Below are 17,051 nucleotides of genomic sequence, written 5' to 3'. Positions count from 1 at the left end.
TGTACCCTTGCTGCACTATATACAAATACCCGGGTCCACAGCGGGAGAAGAAAGTCACAGCTTTAACCAAACTTTCACCACACGTAAGTGATGTGTGCAATGAAAACAACATGCACCTCCACTGTGGTCTGGTGTTGTGCATGCTTTAGTGACAAACAGTGTGACATTTAGGCCCTTGCCTTTTTACTCATGGAAAGACTGCCTTGCAAGGCTTTAGATATAACGAATCTCTAGATGTAACGATTCTGAACCTTTTTGCCTCAGAGACTGAGCAAGCAATGGCTCCTCTCCCCATCCAAAAATGCTTTGATTAACACAAACTAGGTCAAACTTAATTTGTGTCAGCCAACCATCTGAGGGACCAGTCACTAACATCTCAGGGAACAGTGGTGGTCCACAGACCAGGGGTTGAGGACCACTGCTCTATTGGAAACCCTGAACACAGCTATTAAGTTGTTGTAGAATGACACTCCACTGGAAAATGATTCTGCAATAACACACATTAGTATAATCGGAATGCAGTATAACACTTGTATTAATGAGTCAGTAGGTGGACTTATTAACTGATAGTCCTTCAGGCTTTCAGAATACTGTTTTTTTAAGGAGAGTGTGTTTCCACTCCTTTTCATATTTGTGTGATTTAATGAGAGAGACAGGAGTAAATGGAAGGGGAACACAGTATTCAGTAAAGCAGTAGACCTGTGATTGGATCCCAGCTAGTTAGTGGGCCATACAGTAAGTGCTGTAAGGTGACAGCAGGTGATTTAATGAGAGAGACAGGAGTACATGGAAGGGGAACACAGTAGACCTGTGATTGGATCCCAGCTAGTTAGTGGGCCATACAGTAAGTGCTGTAAGGTGACAGCAGGTGATTTAATGAGAGAGACAGGAGTAAATGGAAGGGGAACACAGTAGACCTGTGATTGGATCCCAGCTAGTTAGTGGGCCATACAGTAAGTGCTGTAAGGTGACAGCAGGACCGACCAACCCCAGCCTGTCCAGCAAATATAAAAAATACACTCCTTTTCCTTTAGAGAGACGAGCCCTGCTGATGTGGGTTCTTCAAATAAAAACATCACAAAACTGTTGTGAAAAACATGAGATGGCACAATGACCACAGAAAGGGAACTGGAAGTCTTATGACTCATTTATTATAAAAAATAGACTATCATTACAGGAACAACATGATCAGTACAGGAACTAAAGAATGCAAAAGTATTACAATAAAATAGCAGTAAAAGTTGCCTGGCGCCTGAAAAATAGGCATAGGCCCAATGCCATCAAATATGTAAAAACATATATATACAATAGAGAATCAATTCAACATTTAAAAGTTGTTAAAAAATATATATTGTCAATCTATAAAGAAAAATAGAATGTACAGCTAAAGACAATGAAATTCCATGCACAGCAATCAGTGCTATTTTCAAGTTAAATTGTGGTTGTAATTACAAGACTCAAATTCTCCCTGCTACGTCAGGGTCAAGGACTATAACGAACCTCTGTATGAACAACCATTTACAATGTGTGATGTCAGTCACATACAATGCTGTGTACTTAAGTAGCTACAGTATATAGGTAGCTTACCTTGAGGTTGAATGACTGACATAAGAGTACATCATTGATGCAAACCCTTGCTACTTAACACAACCTGAGAATATATCTTTCAAAGTCCTTCGTTGACATCATGTATTACAGTATGTTTACATAATTGTCTCTTAGTCAGCTGACATGAGCTTCCATTTGGACCCAAATTAAAGATGGCTGCCGTACATCATCAGTAACAAGCTGTCCGAAGGTCGTGCCCAAAGTAAAGATGGCTGCTGTGCAACACCCGTAGCAACCTGTCTTAGGTTGGTGCCCAAAGTAAAGATGGCTGCCGTGCAACATCACTAATAACCCATCTGGGGGGGGTGTGCACGTCTAATGGTGGTGCGCATGTCTTCATAGACATCGCTACTCTTGCTCTGTGTTGGTCTAATCGTTGCACGCCATGCCTTTAACTGGGAAGACAAGAGATCTTGGTCAGAAAAGGTACTATTAGTACGCTATGTTATTAACATTTAACTGACACTCTTATCCAGAGCGACTTACAGGAGCAATTAGGGTTAAGTGCCTTGCTCAAAAGCACAGCAACACATTTTTCACCAAGTGTGCTCGGGGATTCTAACCAGCGCCTTTTCTGTTACTGGCTCAACGCTCTTAACCTCTAGGCTTCCTGTCGCCGTGTCTTTAGAAGGGGGGGGGGGGGGGGGGTCAGAAGGGGTCGTGTGTTTCAGTAAATACCTTTTGTATGGAATTGAAATTAATTGAACTACCATTATCATCAACACATTGCAAATGTCAAAAATTTACATGTATACTATACACACACACACACACACACACACACACGCGAGATAGATGAGACGGAATATGCAGGGGCAGAATTTGCGCAATTCCCCAGAAGCAGGTCATAACTCATGAAATACGATCAATGTAGATGAAATCAAACAATACCACTGAACATGTCTAGTATACGGAGCTATATCCTGTCAAATATGTTGTGACAGTACTGATAATAGAACTTCCCCAACAGATTCCATCAGGTCTACATATATGAGTCAAAGCAAAAGGCTGAAGTTAAAAACTGTGCATTTCCCTACCAAAGACAGGTCAGTGGAGACAGTGCTGAGGTGGCAATCTTGCCACCCGACACACACACTCAAACATCTACACACAGATTCACAAGTTTAAACACCTACACACAGATTCACAAGCTTAAACACCTACACACAGATTCACAAGCTTAAACAAATACACACACACACACACAAAAAATACTATAGTATACTATGATATAAATACTGTGGTATTCACTGTAGTGTTTTTGTGGAGTAAAGTAGTATTTACTGTAGTATTTACAGTTAACTATAGTATAAATACTGTAGTAAAAGAAAACTGTATTTTATACTATAGTATTTACTGTAGTGTTTTTGCGGACTGTAATATACTGTAGTATATACAGTAGTGTTTCTGCGTACTAAAGTAGTATTTACTGTATTATACTTTAGTATCTGCAGTTAACTATAGTAAAAATAATGATGTAAATTAACTGTATTATATAATCAAGTATTTAATTAAGTGTTTTTGAAGAGTGTAGTATTTACTGTAGTATACTGTAGTATTTACTGCAGTGTGCTTGCGGATTGTATACTGTAGTATTTACTGTCGTGTTTTTGCGGACTGTAATATACTGTAGTATTTACTGTTGTGCCATTGCGGACATTACTGTAGTATTTACTATAGTATTTTAGTTTTATTATCTTTGACATAGAAGTGGAGGCTTTTTCCTTGAGGAAACCTACTGGGGAAATACTAAAAGAGAACATTTTCCATAACCTGTAGTTAGGTAGGTAGGACTGGGGTCTGAGAAGATATAGAAAAAAGCAGAAGCTCTGAACTAACCTAGCACAAATGTGGATATGGGGAGGGGAATGGTTAGGGGTTATGCAAATTAAATACTGTAGTATTTACTATCATTAAAGTCTAGTATTTTTGCAGACTGTAGTGTTTTTGGGGACAATACTGTAGAATTTACTCAGGTTTTTTTCATATAATACTGCAGTATACTACAACATTAAGTACTACACATGATCGAGGGATACTACAGTGTATAGTATTGTACAGTATACTACAATTTACTACAGAATTCTATAGTCACTACTGTAGTATTCTATAGTAAACTGCAGTATTTTTTAATGTGGGCACACACACACACACTTTACTGTAGTACTTACCCTGGGGATGACCCAGATGAAGAGGATGAGCAGACTCAGGAGAAGCACAGAGCCAGCAGTGACAGCTGAGACCAGGACCAGATACCAGGACATTCCTAGCCCTGAGGATGCATCATTCTGGTCACACTCCTCATCTGTGGCACAGCAACACACCAGGGTAGCACACGTTTTAATTCAGTTCAGTCCAATTAAACTCAACAAACTGACCAGTCTGAACTTGTTTAGAAGTTACAGCCTGGTAGCTCAAGTTAGGATTAGTTCCTATGAGACTGTGCTGCTCAGAGATCACATTAAGACAATGGTCCTGAATCATTCCCTAACCCTCCTCTTGACCCCATTAACATTCAATATTTGCAGATCTGAAGGATCTGGATAGGTATAACCAGTGGAGCAGCTTCCAACGTACAGATCTGTATCCAGGACATACATGCCAGGCTGTGAAAGGCCAGAAAAATTGCCGTCCAGCAGACGGTACCGGTCCATAAAGGCTCAGACCAACAGGCTCCTAAACAGCTTCTGTCCCCTGACCATAAGACTGTTAAATGGTTCATAACTACTGCTCCCCCTTTGTATTAGATGTATCACTACCACTACACTGCTGTTCATGGATTACTGATTACCATTCATATCCATTTATCCAGCTCCTTATCTTATTTCTCATGTTGTTTTCTATTTAATTGCTTATTAGTTATACTATTTTGATATTGAATGCTGCACTGTAGGGTAAGGCTTGCAAGTTAAGCATTTCACTGTGCTTGAGCATATGACCACAAAAAATGACCACAAAAAACTTGAACATTGAAGGGTGCAGTAAGTGCCAAATGGAAGGTTAGGGAACGAATCAGGACTGGCTGAGACACTCACCATTCACCACCAGCAAAACAGCTCCTTCCCCCTCAGTCTTCTCAATCTTGTTTTTCTTATAAACACTGTACACACACCAGAAGGCCCCAGAGTCTTCTATGGTCAGGTTTGTGATGGTGATGTCCATTTTGTTGAGACTTCCGTTAGTCGTCAATCTGAGTTTGAACCTCTCGTGGAGGGTTAATTTTTTTGTTTCCTGGTGAAAGTAGAGGACTAGAATCTCTTTTGTTAGGCGCATGTACACACTCAGGTTTTCTTGGTCTGGCAGAGAGGTGCTGCAGTGGATGGTCATAGTGTCTCCCTCCTGCTTTCGTACCAGCAGTCCCTTGCTCCCTTTCATGAGCAGATGGGAGAATGGAAGAAAAACACACACAACACGTGTCAGATCTTTTGTTTTAAGGATAAGCCAATACCAACCAGTTAAGGAGATCTTTACTACCCAAAACTAGTTTCACACAAGTCTGGGTCTATTTTTGGAAATGGATTATGAATACAAGGAATCATCTACTACTCTCATTTGAATATTACGCTTGAAAAGTAAATGACTTGAAAACAGCATCTGTATATCTATGATATTGCAACTCTAGATTACAGTGGACTCTAGATTACAGTGGACTCTAGATTACAGTGGACTCTAGATTACAGTGGACTCCTGAAAAAGGCAATGTCTTGGGACTGTCATGCCAGAGCATGCAGTTATCAGGAGCAAGCTATTGAAAATCATGTCATTGAAATGAGACTGGAAACTGTATTGTACTTATTCAGGAGTCGAATGTACATAATATATTTTAAAGTGTAAAACTGACTAGATGAAATGTTAAATCAAAAACCACCCCTTTCCATGAACTCAAAAGGATGTCCACCTCCCAATAGAAAACTAAAATAAACACCACTCACCTTTCTCAGCCAAGGTGCAGCAAAGAAGGCAGAGGAAGATTGCACAACAGAGACAGAGTGCAGACATCCTGCTAATACAAGACCTTCACATCACAACTAAACTGAGCCTTCAAATAACAGGAAATATACAGTATGTCTTTACCACAGTGGTGTCTGCTCTAGAACCTCTCCACCAATAGGAACACGAAGTAGGCCTAATTGTGTGTGATAGAGTCATAGGTTAGGGATAAATGAGGTTAAACAACAAAACACAATTATTTTCAGAGCATTAATTTGTGGGTTTGTCATTCAAAGACAGTCACTTCAAGTACAACTGGAATGGTACGCTACAACAACCACTTCAAATGGAAACACGCCATCAACTTTTCAAAGTTAGTCCACACTGTTGTGACCTGTTATTAGGGAGACTATAGGCAGGTAAATATAACAAACCAGAGTGTGTGACAACAATGACTTCTAACTCTACTGATGCTTTCTATGTGCAACCTGGGTTCAGGTGATGTGCGTAACACTAGACTCCCTACTCCCAGAATGGTTCACTACATACATACATAACATATCCTCTACTCTCAGACATGATAGAGGTGAATGGTTCACTACATAACATATCCTCTACTCTCAGACATGATAGAGGTGAATGGTTCAGTACATAACATATCCTCTACTCTCAGACATGATAGAGGTGAATGGTTCACTACATAACATATCCTCTACTCTCAGACATGATAGAGGTGAATGGTTCAGTACATAACATATCCTCTACTCTCAGACATGATAGAGGTGAATGGTTCACTACATAACATATCCTCTACTCTCAGACATGATAGAGGTGAATGGTTCACTACATAACATATCCTCTACTCTCAGACATGATAGAGGTGAATGGTTCACTACCTAACATATCCTCTACTCCCAGACATGATAGAGGTGAATGGTTCACCACATAACATATCCTCTACTCTCAGAATGATTCACTACATAACATATTCTCTACTCTCAGACATGATAGAGGTGAATGGTTCACTACATAACATATCCTCTACTCTCAGACATGATAGAGGTGAATGGTTCAGTACATAACATATCCTCTACTCTCAGACATGATAGAGGTGAATGGTTCACTACATAACATATCCTCTACTCCCAGACATGATAGAGGTGAATGGTTCACTACATAACATATCCTCTACTCTCAGACATGATAGAGGTGAATGGTTCACTACATAACATATCCTCTACTCCCAGACATGATAGAGGTGAATGGTTCACCACATAACATATCCTCTACTCTCAGAATGGTTCACTACATAACATATCCTCTACTCTCAGACATGATAGAGGTGAATGGTTCACTACATAACATATCCTCTACTCTCAGACATAGAGGTGAATGGTTCACTACATAACATATCCTCTACTCTCAGACATGATAGAGGTGAATGGTTCAGTACATAACATATCCTCTACTCTCAGACATGATAGAGGTGAATGGTTCACTACATAACATATCCTCTACTCCCAGACATGATAGAGGTGAATGGTTCACTACATAACATATCCTCTACTCTCAGACATAATAGAGGTGAATGGTTCAGTACATAACATATCCTCTACTCTCAGACATGATAGAGGTGAATGGTTCACTACATAACATATCCTCTACTCCCAGACATGATAGAGGTGAATGGTTCAGTACATAACATATCCTCTACTCTCAGACATGATAGAGGTGAATGGTTCACTACATAACATATCCTCTACTCTCAGACATGATAGAGGTGAATGGTTCACTACATAACATATCCTCTACTCTCAGACATGATAGAGGTGAATGGTTCACTACATAACATATCCTCTACTCTCAGACATGATAGAGGTGAATGGTTCACTACAAACATATCCTCTACTCTCAGACATGATAGAGGTGAATGGTTCAGTACATAACATATCCTCTACTCTCAGAATGGTTCACTACATAACATATCCTCTACTCCCAGACATAGAGGTGAATGGTTCACTACATAACATATCCTCTACTCTCAGACATGATAGAGGTGAATGGTTCAGTACATAACATATCCTCTACTCTCAGACATGATAGAGGTGAATGGTTCACTACATAACATATCCTCTACTCTCAGACATGATAGAGGTGAATGGTTCAGTACATAACATATCCTCTACTCTCAGACATGATAGAGGTGAATGGTTCAGTACATAACATATCCTCTACTCCCAGACATGATAGAGGTGAATGGTTCAGTACATAACATATCCTCTACTCCCAGACATGATAGAGGTGAATGGTTCAGTACATAACATATCCTCTACTCCCAGACATGATAGAGGTGAATGGTTCACTACATACATACATAACATATCCTCTACTCCCAGACATGATAGAGGTGAATGGTTCACTACATAACATATCCTCTACTCCCAGACATGATAGAGGTGAATGGTTCAGTACATAACATATCCTCTACTCTCAGACATGATAGAGGTGAATGGTTCACTACATAACATATCCTCTACTCTCAGAATGGTTCACTACATAACATATCCTCTACTCCCAGACATGATAGAGGTGAATGGTTCAGTACATAACATATCCTCTACTCTCAGACATGATAGAGGTGAATGGTTCAGTACATAACATATCCTCTACTCTCAGACATGATAGAGGTGAATGGTTCACTACATAACATATCCTCTACTCTCAGACATGATAGAGGTGAATGGTTCACTACATAACATATCCTCTACTCTCAGACATGATAGAGGTGAATGGTTCACTACCTAACATATCCTCTACTCCCAGACATGATAGAGGTGAATGGTTCACCACATAACATATCCTCTACTCTCAGAATGATTCACTACATAACATATTCTCTACTCTCAGACATGATAGAGGTGAATGGTTCACTACATAACATATCCTCTACTCTCAGACATGATAGAGGTGAATGGTTCAGTACATAACATATCCTCTACTCTCAGACATGATAGAGGTGAATGGTTCACTACATAACATATCCTCTACTCCCAGACATGATAGAGGTGAATGGTTCACTACATAACATATCCTCTACTCTCAGACATGATAGAGGTGAATGGTTCACTACATAACATATCCTCTACTCCCAGACATGATAGAGGTGAATGGTTCACCACATAACATATCCTCTACTCTCAGAATGGTTCACTACATAACATATCCTCTACTCTCAGACATGATAGAGGTGAATGGTTCACTACATAACATATCCTCTACTCTCAGACATAGAGGTGAATGGTTCACTACATAACATATCCTCTACTCTCAGACATGATAGAGGTGAATGGTTCAGTACATAACATATCCTCTACTCTCAGACATGATAGAGGTGAATGGTTCACTACATAACATATCCTCTACTCCCAGACATGATAGAGGTGAATGGTTCACTACATAACATATCCTCTACTCTCAGACATAATAGAGGTGAATGGTTCAGTACATAACATATCCTCTACTCTCAGACATGATAGAGGTGAATGGTTCACTACATAACATATCCTCTACTCCCAGACATGATAGAGGTGAATGGTTCAGTACATAACATATCCTCTACTCTCAGACATGATAGAGGTGAATGGTTCACTACATAACATATCCTCTACTCTCAGACATGATAGAGGTGAATGGTTCACTACATAACATATCCTCTACTCTCAGACATGATAGAGGTGAATGGTTCACTACATAACATATCCTCTACTCTCAGACATGATAGAGGTGAATGGTTCACTACAAACATATCCTCTACTCTCAGACATGATAGAGGTGAATGGTTCAGTACATAACATATCCTCTACTCTCAGAATGGTTCACTACATAACATATCCTCTACTCCCAGACATAGAGGTGAATGGTTCACTACATAACATATCCTCTACTCTCAGACATGATAGAGGTGAATGGTTCAGTACATAACATATCCTCTACTCTCAGACATGATAGAGGTGAATGGTTCACTACATAACATATCCTCTACTCTCAGACATGATAGAGGTGAATGGTTCAGTACATAACATATCCTCTACTCTCAGACATGATAGAGGTGAATGGTTCAGTACATAACATATCCTCTACTCCCAGACATGATAGAGGTGAATGGTTCAGTACATAACATATCCTCTACTCCCAGACATGATAGAGGTGAATGGTTCAGTACATAACATATCCTCTACTCCCAGACATGATAGAGGTGAATGGTTCACTACATACATACATAACATATCCTCTACTCCCAGACATGATAGAGGTGAATGGTTCACTACATAACATATCCTCTACTCCCAGACATGATAGAGGTGAATGGTTCAGTACATAACATATCCTCTACTCTCAGACATGATAGAGGTGAATGGTTCACTACATAACATATCCTCTACTCTCAGAATGGTTCACTATATAACATATCCTCTACTCCCAGACATGATAGAGGTGAATGGTTCAGTACATAACATATCCTCTACTCTCAGACATGATAGAGGTGAATGGTTCAGTACATAACATATCCTCTACTCTCAGACATGATAGAGGTGAATGGTTCAGTACATAACATATCCTCTACTCTCAGACATGATAGAGGTGAATGGTTCAGTACATAACATATCCTCTACTCTCAGACATGATAGAGGTGAATGGTTCACTACATAACATATCCTCTACTCTCAGAATGGTTCACTACATAACATATCCTCTACTCTCAGACATGATAGAGGTGAATGGTTCAGTACATAACATATCCTCTACTCTCAGACATGATAGAGGTGAATGGTTCAGTACATAACATATCCTCTACTCTCAGAATGGTTCACTACATAACATATCCTCTACTCTCAGACATAATAGAGGTGAATGGTTCACTACATAACATATCCTCTACTCTCAGACATGATAGAGGTGAATGGTTCAGTACATAACATATCCTCTACTCTCAGAATGGTTCACTACATAACATATCCTCTACTCTCAGACATGATAGAGGTGAATGGTTCACTACATAACATATCCTCTACTCTCAGACATGATAGAGGTGAATGGTTCACTACATAACATATCCTCTACTCCCAGACATGATAGAGGTGAATGGTTCAGTACATAACATATCCTCTACTCCCAGACATGATAGAGGTGAATGGTTCACAACATAACATATCCTCTACTCTCAGACATGATAGAGGTGAATGGTTCACTACATAACATATCCTCTACTCTCAGACATGATAGAGGTGAATGGTTAACTACATACATACATAACATATCCTCTACTCTCAGACATGATAGAGGTGAATGGTTCACTACATAACATATCCTCTACTCTCAGACATGATAGAGGTGAATGGTTCACTACATACATACATAACATATCCTCTACTCTCAGACATGATAGAGGTGAATGGTTCACTACATAACATATCCTCTACTCTCAGACATGATAGAGGTGAATGGTTCACTACATACATACATAACATATCCTCTACTCTCAGACATGATAGAGGTGAATGGTTCACTACATAACATATCCTCTACTCCCAGACATGATAGAGGTGAATGGTTCACTACATAACATATCCTCTACTCTCAGACATGATAGAGGTGAATGGTTCACTACATACATACATAACATATCCTCTACTCTCAGACATGATAGAGGTGAATGGTTCACTACATAACATATCCTCTACTCTCAGACATGATAGAGGTGAATGGTTCACTACATAACATATCCTCTACTCTCAGAATGGTTCACTACATAACATATCCTCTACTCTCAGACATGATAGAGGTGAATGGTTCACTACATAACATATCCTCTACTCCCAGACATGATAGAGGTGAATGGTTCAGTACATAACATATCCTCTACTCTCAGACATAGAGGTGAATGGTTCACTACATAACATATCCTCTACTCTCAGACATGATAGAGGTGAATGGTTCACTACATAACATATCCTCTACTCCCAGACATGATAGAGGTGAATGGTTCACTACATAACATATCCTCTACTCTCAGACATGATAGAGGTGAATGGTTCACTACATAACATATCCTCTACTCCCAGACATGATAGAGGTGAATGGTTCACTACATAACATATCCTCTACTCTCAGACATGATAGAGGTGAATGGTTCAGTACATAACATATCCTCTACTCTCAGACATGATAGAGGTGAACGGTTCACAACATAACATATCCTCTACTCCCAGACATAGAGGTGAATGGTTCACTACATAACATATCCTCTACTCTCAGAATGGTTCACTACATAACATATCCTCTACTCTCAGACATGATAGAGGTGAATGGTTCACTACATAACATATCCTCTACTCTCAGACATAATAGAGGTGAATGGTTCACTACATAACATATCCTCTACTCTCAGACATGATAGAGGTGAATGGTTCACTACATAACATATCCTCTACTCTCAGACATGATAGAGGTGAATGGTTCACTACATAACATATCCTCTACTCTCAGACATGATAGAGGTGAATGGTTCACTACATAACATATCCTCTACTCTCAGACATAATAGAGGTGAATGGTTCACTACATAACATATCCTCTACTCTCAGACATGATAGAGGTGAATGGTTCACTACATAACATATCCTCTACTCCCAGACATGATAGAGGTGAATGGTTCACTACATAACATATCCTCTACTCTCAGACATGATAGAGGTGAATGGTTCACTACATAACATATCCTCTACTCCCAGACATGATAGAGGTGAATGGTTCACTACATAACATATCCTCTACTCTCAGACATGATAGAGGTGAATGGTTCAGTACATAACATATCCTCTACTCTCAGACATGATAGAGGTGAACGGTTCACAACATAACATATCCTCTACTCCCAGACATAGAGGTGAATGGTTCACTACATAACATATCCTCTACTCTCAGAATGGTTCACTACATAACATATCCTCTACTCTCAGACATGATAGAGGTGAATGGTTCACTACATAACATATCCTCTACTCTCAGACATAATAGAGGTGAATGGTTCACTACATAACATATCCTCTACTCTCAGACATGATAGAGGTGAATGGTTCACTACATAACATATCCTCTACTCTCAGACATGATAGAGGTGAATGGTTCACTACATAACATAACCTCTACTCCCAGACATGATAGAGGTGAATGGTTCAGTACATAACATATCCTCTACTCTCAGAATGGTTCAGTACATAACATATCCTCTACTCCCAGACATAGAGGTGAATGGTTCACTACATAACATATCCTCTACTCCCAGACATGATAGAGGTGAATGGTTCACTACATAACATAACCTCTACTCCCAGACATGATAGAGGTGAATGGTTCACTACATAACATATCCTCTACTCTCAGAATGGTTCACTACATAACATATCCTCTACTCCCAGACATGATAGAGGTGAATGGTTCACTACATAACATAACCTCTACTCCCAGACATGATAGAGGTGAATGGTTCAGTACATAACATATCCTCTACTCTCAGACATGATAGAGGTGAATGGTTCACTACATAACATATCCTCTACTCTCAGAATGGTTCACTACATAACATATCCTCTACTCCCAGACATAGAGGTGAATGGTTCACTACATAACATATCCTCTACTCTCAGACATGATAGAGGTGAATGGTTCAATACATAACATATCCTCTACTCCCAGACATGATAGAGGTGAATGGTTCACTACATAACATATCCTCTACTCTCAGAATGGTTCACTACATAACATATCCTCTACTCTCAGACATGATAGAGGTGAATGGTTCAGTACATAACATATCCTCTACTCTCAGAATGGTTCACTACATAACATATCCTCTACTCTCAGACATGATAGAGGTGAATGGTTCACTACATAACATATCCTCTACTCTCAGACATGATAGAGGTGAATGGTTCACTACATAACATATCCTCTACTCTCAGACATGATAGAGGTGAATGGTTCAGTACATAACATATCCTCTACTCCCAGACATGATAGAGGTGAATGGTTCACTACATAACATATCCTCTACTCTCAGAATGGTTCACTACATAACATATCCTCTACTCTCAGACATGATAGAGTTGAATGGTTCAGTACATAACATATCCTCTACTCTCAGACATGATAGAGGTGAATGGTTCACTACATAACACATCCTCTACTCTCAGACATGATAGAGGTGAATGGTTCAGTACATAACATATCCTCTACTCTCAGAATGGTTCACTACATAACATATCCTCTACTCCCAGACATAGAGGTGAATGGTTCACTACATAACATATCCTCTACTCTCAGACATGATAGAGGTGAATGGTTCACTACATAACATATCCTCTACTCTCAGACATGATAGAGGTGAATGGTTCACTACATAACATATCCTCTACTCCCAGACATGATAGAGGTGAATGGTTCACTACATAACATATCCTCTACTCTCAGACATGATAGAGGTGAATGGTTCACTACATAACATATCCTCTACTCTCAGACATGATAGAGGTGAACGGTTCACAACATACAGTGGCGGAAAAAGTACCCAACTGTCATACTTGAGTAAAAGTAAAGATACCTTAATAGAAAATGACTCAAGTAAAAGTAGTCACCCAGTAAAGTTCTACTTTAATAAAAGTCTAAAAGTATTTGGTTTAAAATATACTTAAGTATGAAAAATAAAAGTAGAAATCATTTAAAATTCCTTATATTAAGCAAACCAGATGGCGCCATTTTCTTGTTTTTTTAATGTTTTTTTAATGGTTCTCTACCAGTGGTGTAAAGTGCTTAAGTAAACATACTTTAAAGTACTACTTAAGTAGTTATTTTTAGTTATTTGTACTTTACTCTTTATATTTTTGATTACTTTTACTTCACTACATTCCTAAAGAAAATAATGTACTTTTTACTCCATACATTTTCCCTGACACCCAAAAGTACTTAAATTGTACCGTCTGGTTTGCTTAATATAAGGAATGTGAAATTACTTATATTTTAGCAATTACATTTACCTTTGATAAATAAGTATACTTAAAACAAAATACTTTTAGACTTTTACTCAAATAGTATTTTACTGGTTGGCTTTCACCTTGACTTGAGTCATTTTCTATTAGGGTATCTTTACTTTTACTCAAGTATGACAGTTGGGTATTTGTTCCACCACTGTTCACCACATAACATATCCTCTACTCCCAGACATAGAGGTGAATGGTTCACCACATAACATATCCTCTACTCCCAGACATAGAGGTGAATGGTTCACCACATAACATATCCTCTACTCCCAGACATAGAGGTGAATGGTTCACCACATAACATAACCTCTACTCTCAGACATGATAGAGGTGAATGGTTCAGTACATAACATATCCTCTACTCCCAGACATGATAGAGGTGAATGGTTCACTACATAACATATCCTCTACTCTCAGACATGATAGAGGTGAATGGTTCACTACATAACATATCCTCTACTCTCAGACATGATAGAGGTGAATGGTTCACTACATAACATATCCTCTACTCTCAGACATGATAGAGGTGAATGGTTCACTACATAACATATCCTCTACTCTCAGACATGATAGAGGTGAATGGTTCAGTACATAACATATCCTCTACTCCCAGACATAGAGGTGAATGGTTCACCACATAACATATCCTCTACTCCCAGACATGATAGAGGTGAATGGTTCACTACATAACATATCCTCTACTCTCAGACATGATAGAGGTGAATGGTTCACTACATAACATATCCTCTACTCCCAGACATGATAGAGGTGAATGGTTCACTACATAACATATCCTCTACTCTCAGACATGATAGAGGTGAATGGTTCACTACATAACATATCCTCTACTCTCAGACATGATAGAGGTGAATGGTTCACTACATAACATATCCTCTACTCTCAGACATAGAGGTGAATGGTTCACTACATAACATAACCTCACCACAACATATTTAACAGCAAATTATATAACATGACATCTCCCTTAGAAAGCTACACTGTGGAGGAAGTGTGTATACACACCTGATTCAATAATTATGGTCTAAATTGAAGACCATGGTAAATTGCTTATTGAATCAGGTTAGAGTGGGTCTGGTCAATTGCTTATTGAATCAGGTTAGAGTGTGTCTGGTCAATTGCTTATTGAATCAGGTTAGAGTGGGTCTGGTCAATTGCTTGTTGAATCAGGTTAGAGTGGGTCTGGTCAATTGCTTATTGAATCAGGTTAGAGTGGGTCTGGTCAGTTGCTTGTTGAATCAGGTTAGAGTGGGTCTGGTCAGTTGCTTGTTGAATCAGGTTAGAGTGGGTCTGGTCAATTGCTTATTGAATCAGGTTAGAGTGGGTCTGGTCAGTTGCTTGTTGAATCAGGTTAGTGTGGGTCTGGTCAGATGCTTGTTGAATCAGGTTAGAGTGGGTCTGGTCAATTGCTTATTGAATCAGGTTAGAATGGGTCTGGAACTAAAGACAGTGCACACAGCACCTACTGTTGGTAAACTTCAAGTCAGGGTGTGAGAAGAACTCTCTCTAGTGGGGGGGAGAGGTGTCTGCATAAAGCCAACAATTTGGGTACTTTTGAGGGCCAGGCCTCAGAGAGCTGGAAACACAAAAGGAAACATTTCTGGGCCAAACACTGGAGCTAAACCTGATACAGGAAATATCCTATTAGAAAACAGTTCATCACTGATCTCAAGTGAGGTACCCATACATAAAAGTTGTATATTGAGATACTGTATATGGTGGTACATTAAAAATGCTTTTCTATATTTTTTGTAATGCACGTTCATATATTAATAAAATATTGATTTACATATTGTACATCTGTACAGTATGTAACATATAGCAACTATAAATGATGATAGAACATACAGCATATTAGATGAATGTGAACATCAAGACATGAAGTAGAGAGGGATACTTTTTTCAATCGTTTTTCTATGCTGAAGTCTGAAATATTCATGTGTGGATATGGTCCCTCTGGGCAAATGGCCTGTGAGACTAAATGAAAAACAGTGCTGCTACTTCAACCACTTGCTATGCAACTGTAAAAAGCTCCGTTTATGAAATCAATTAACTTTGGAAGGATTCATACCAAAGTAGGGTAGAGTTCCAGGGGCAAGTTTCTGTCATCTGTGCCACGAAGGTGGAGTGTTGGGCAGGGAACTGTCAACGGAGCTGGCTTGATGGTGTTGAGGTGGTCCCATCAGAGTAGAGCATCCTGGGATATGTTTCCCATAGACCTGCTGTTAGACTAGAGGAAAGATGTTAGCAGGCAGGAGATCACCAGAGAAAGCGATAATTGGCTGGCACAGCATTTCAATTAAACCATATTCACCTGCTTTCCTGAAGTAAGGATTATGGTCCTCATCTTTGTAAGTCACCTTTATTTTTCACCTGTGTGTTTTATCAGTTTCTTTGTGA

The 17,051-nt window shown here is 39.2% G+C and overlaps 1 protein-coding gene across 2 annotated transcripts; it reads right to left on the bottom strand.

Moving 5' to 3' along the window:
• Window positions 1–1,129: 1,129 nt before the first annotated feature.
• LOC110486905 lies at window positions 1,130–16,851 on the bottom strand. 2 transcript variants are annotated; one of them, XM_036941636.1, is made up of 4 exons: window positions 16,723–16,851; window positions 4,644–4,976; window positions 3,780–3,913; window positions 1,130–2,003 (listed from the first exon to the last, which is right to left on the bottom strand). In XM_036941636.1, the coding sequence occupies exons 2-4, from the start codon at window positions 4,933–4,935 to the stop codon at window positions 1,893–1,895; spliced, it is 537 nt and encodes a 178-aa protein (XP_036797531.1). In that variant the 5' UTR covers window positions 4,936–4,976; window positions 16,723–16,851; the 3' UTR covers window positions 1,130–1,892. The 2 variants fall into 2 exon arrangements, with proteins under 2 accessions (XP_036797531.1, XP_036797530.1); XM_036941635.1 differs by lacking the exon at window positions 16,723–16,851 and adding an exon at window positions 5,541–6,154.
• Window positions 16,852–17,051: the final 200 nt, after the last annotated feature.

The sequence above is a fragment of the Oncorhynchus mykiss genome, chromosome 13 (genome assembly GCF_013265735.2).
Source record: "Oncorhynchus mykiss isolate Arlee chromosome 13, USDA_OmykA_1.1, whole genome shotgun sequence".
NCBI classification, from domain to species: domain Eukaryota; kingdom Metazoa; phylum Chordata; class Actinopteri; order Salmoniformes; family Salmonidae; genus Oncorhynchus; species Oncorhynchus mykiss.
The sequence above is the reverse complement of the archived record's forward strand: the minus strand, read 5'-3'. Positions and strand labels throughout refer to the sequence as shown.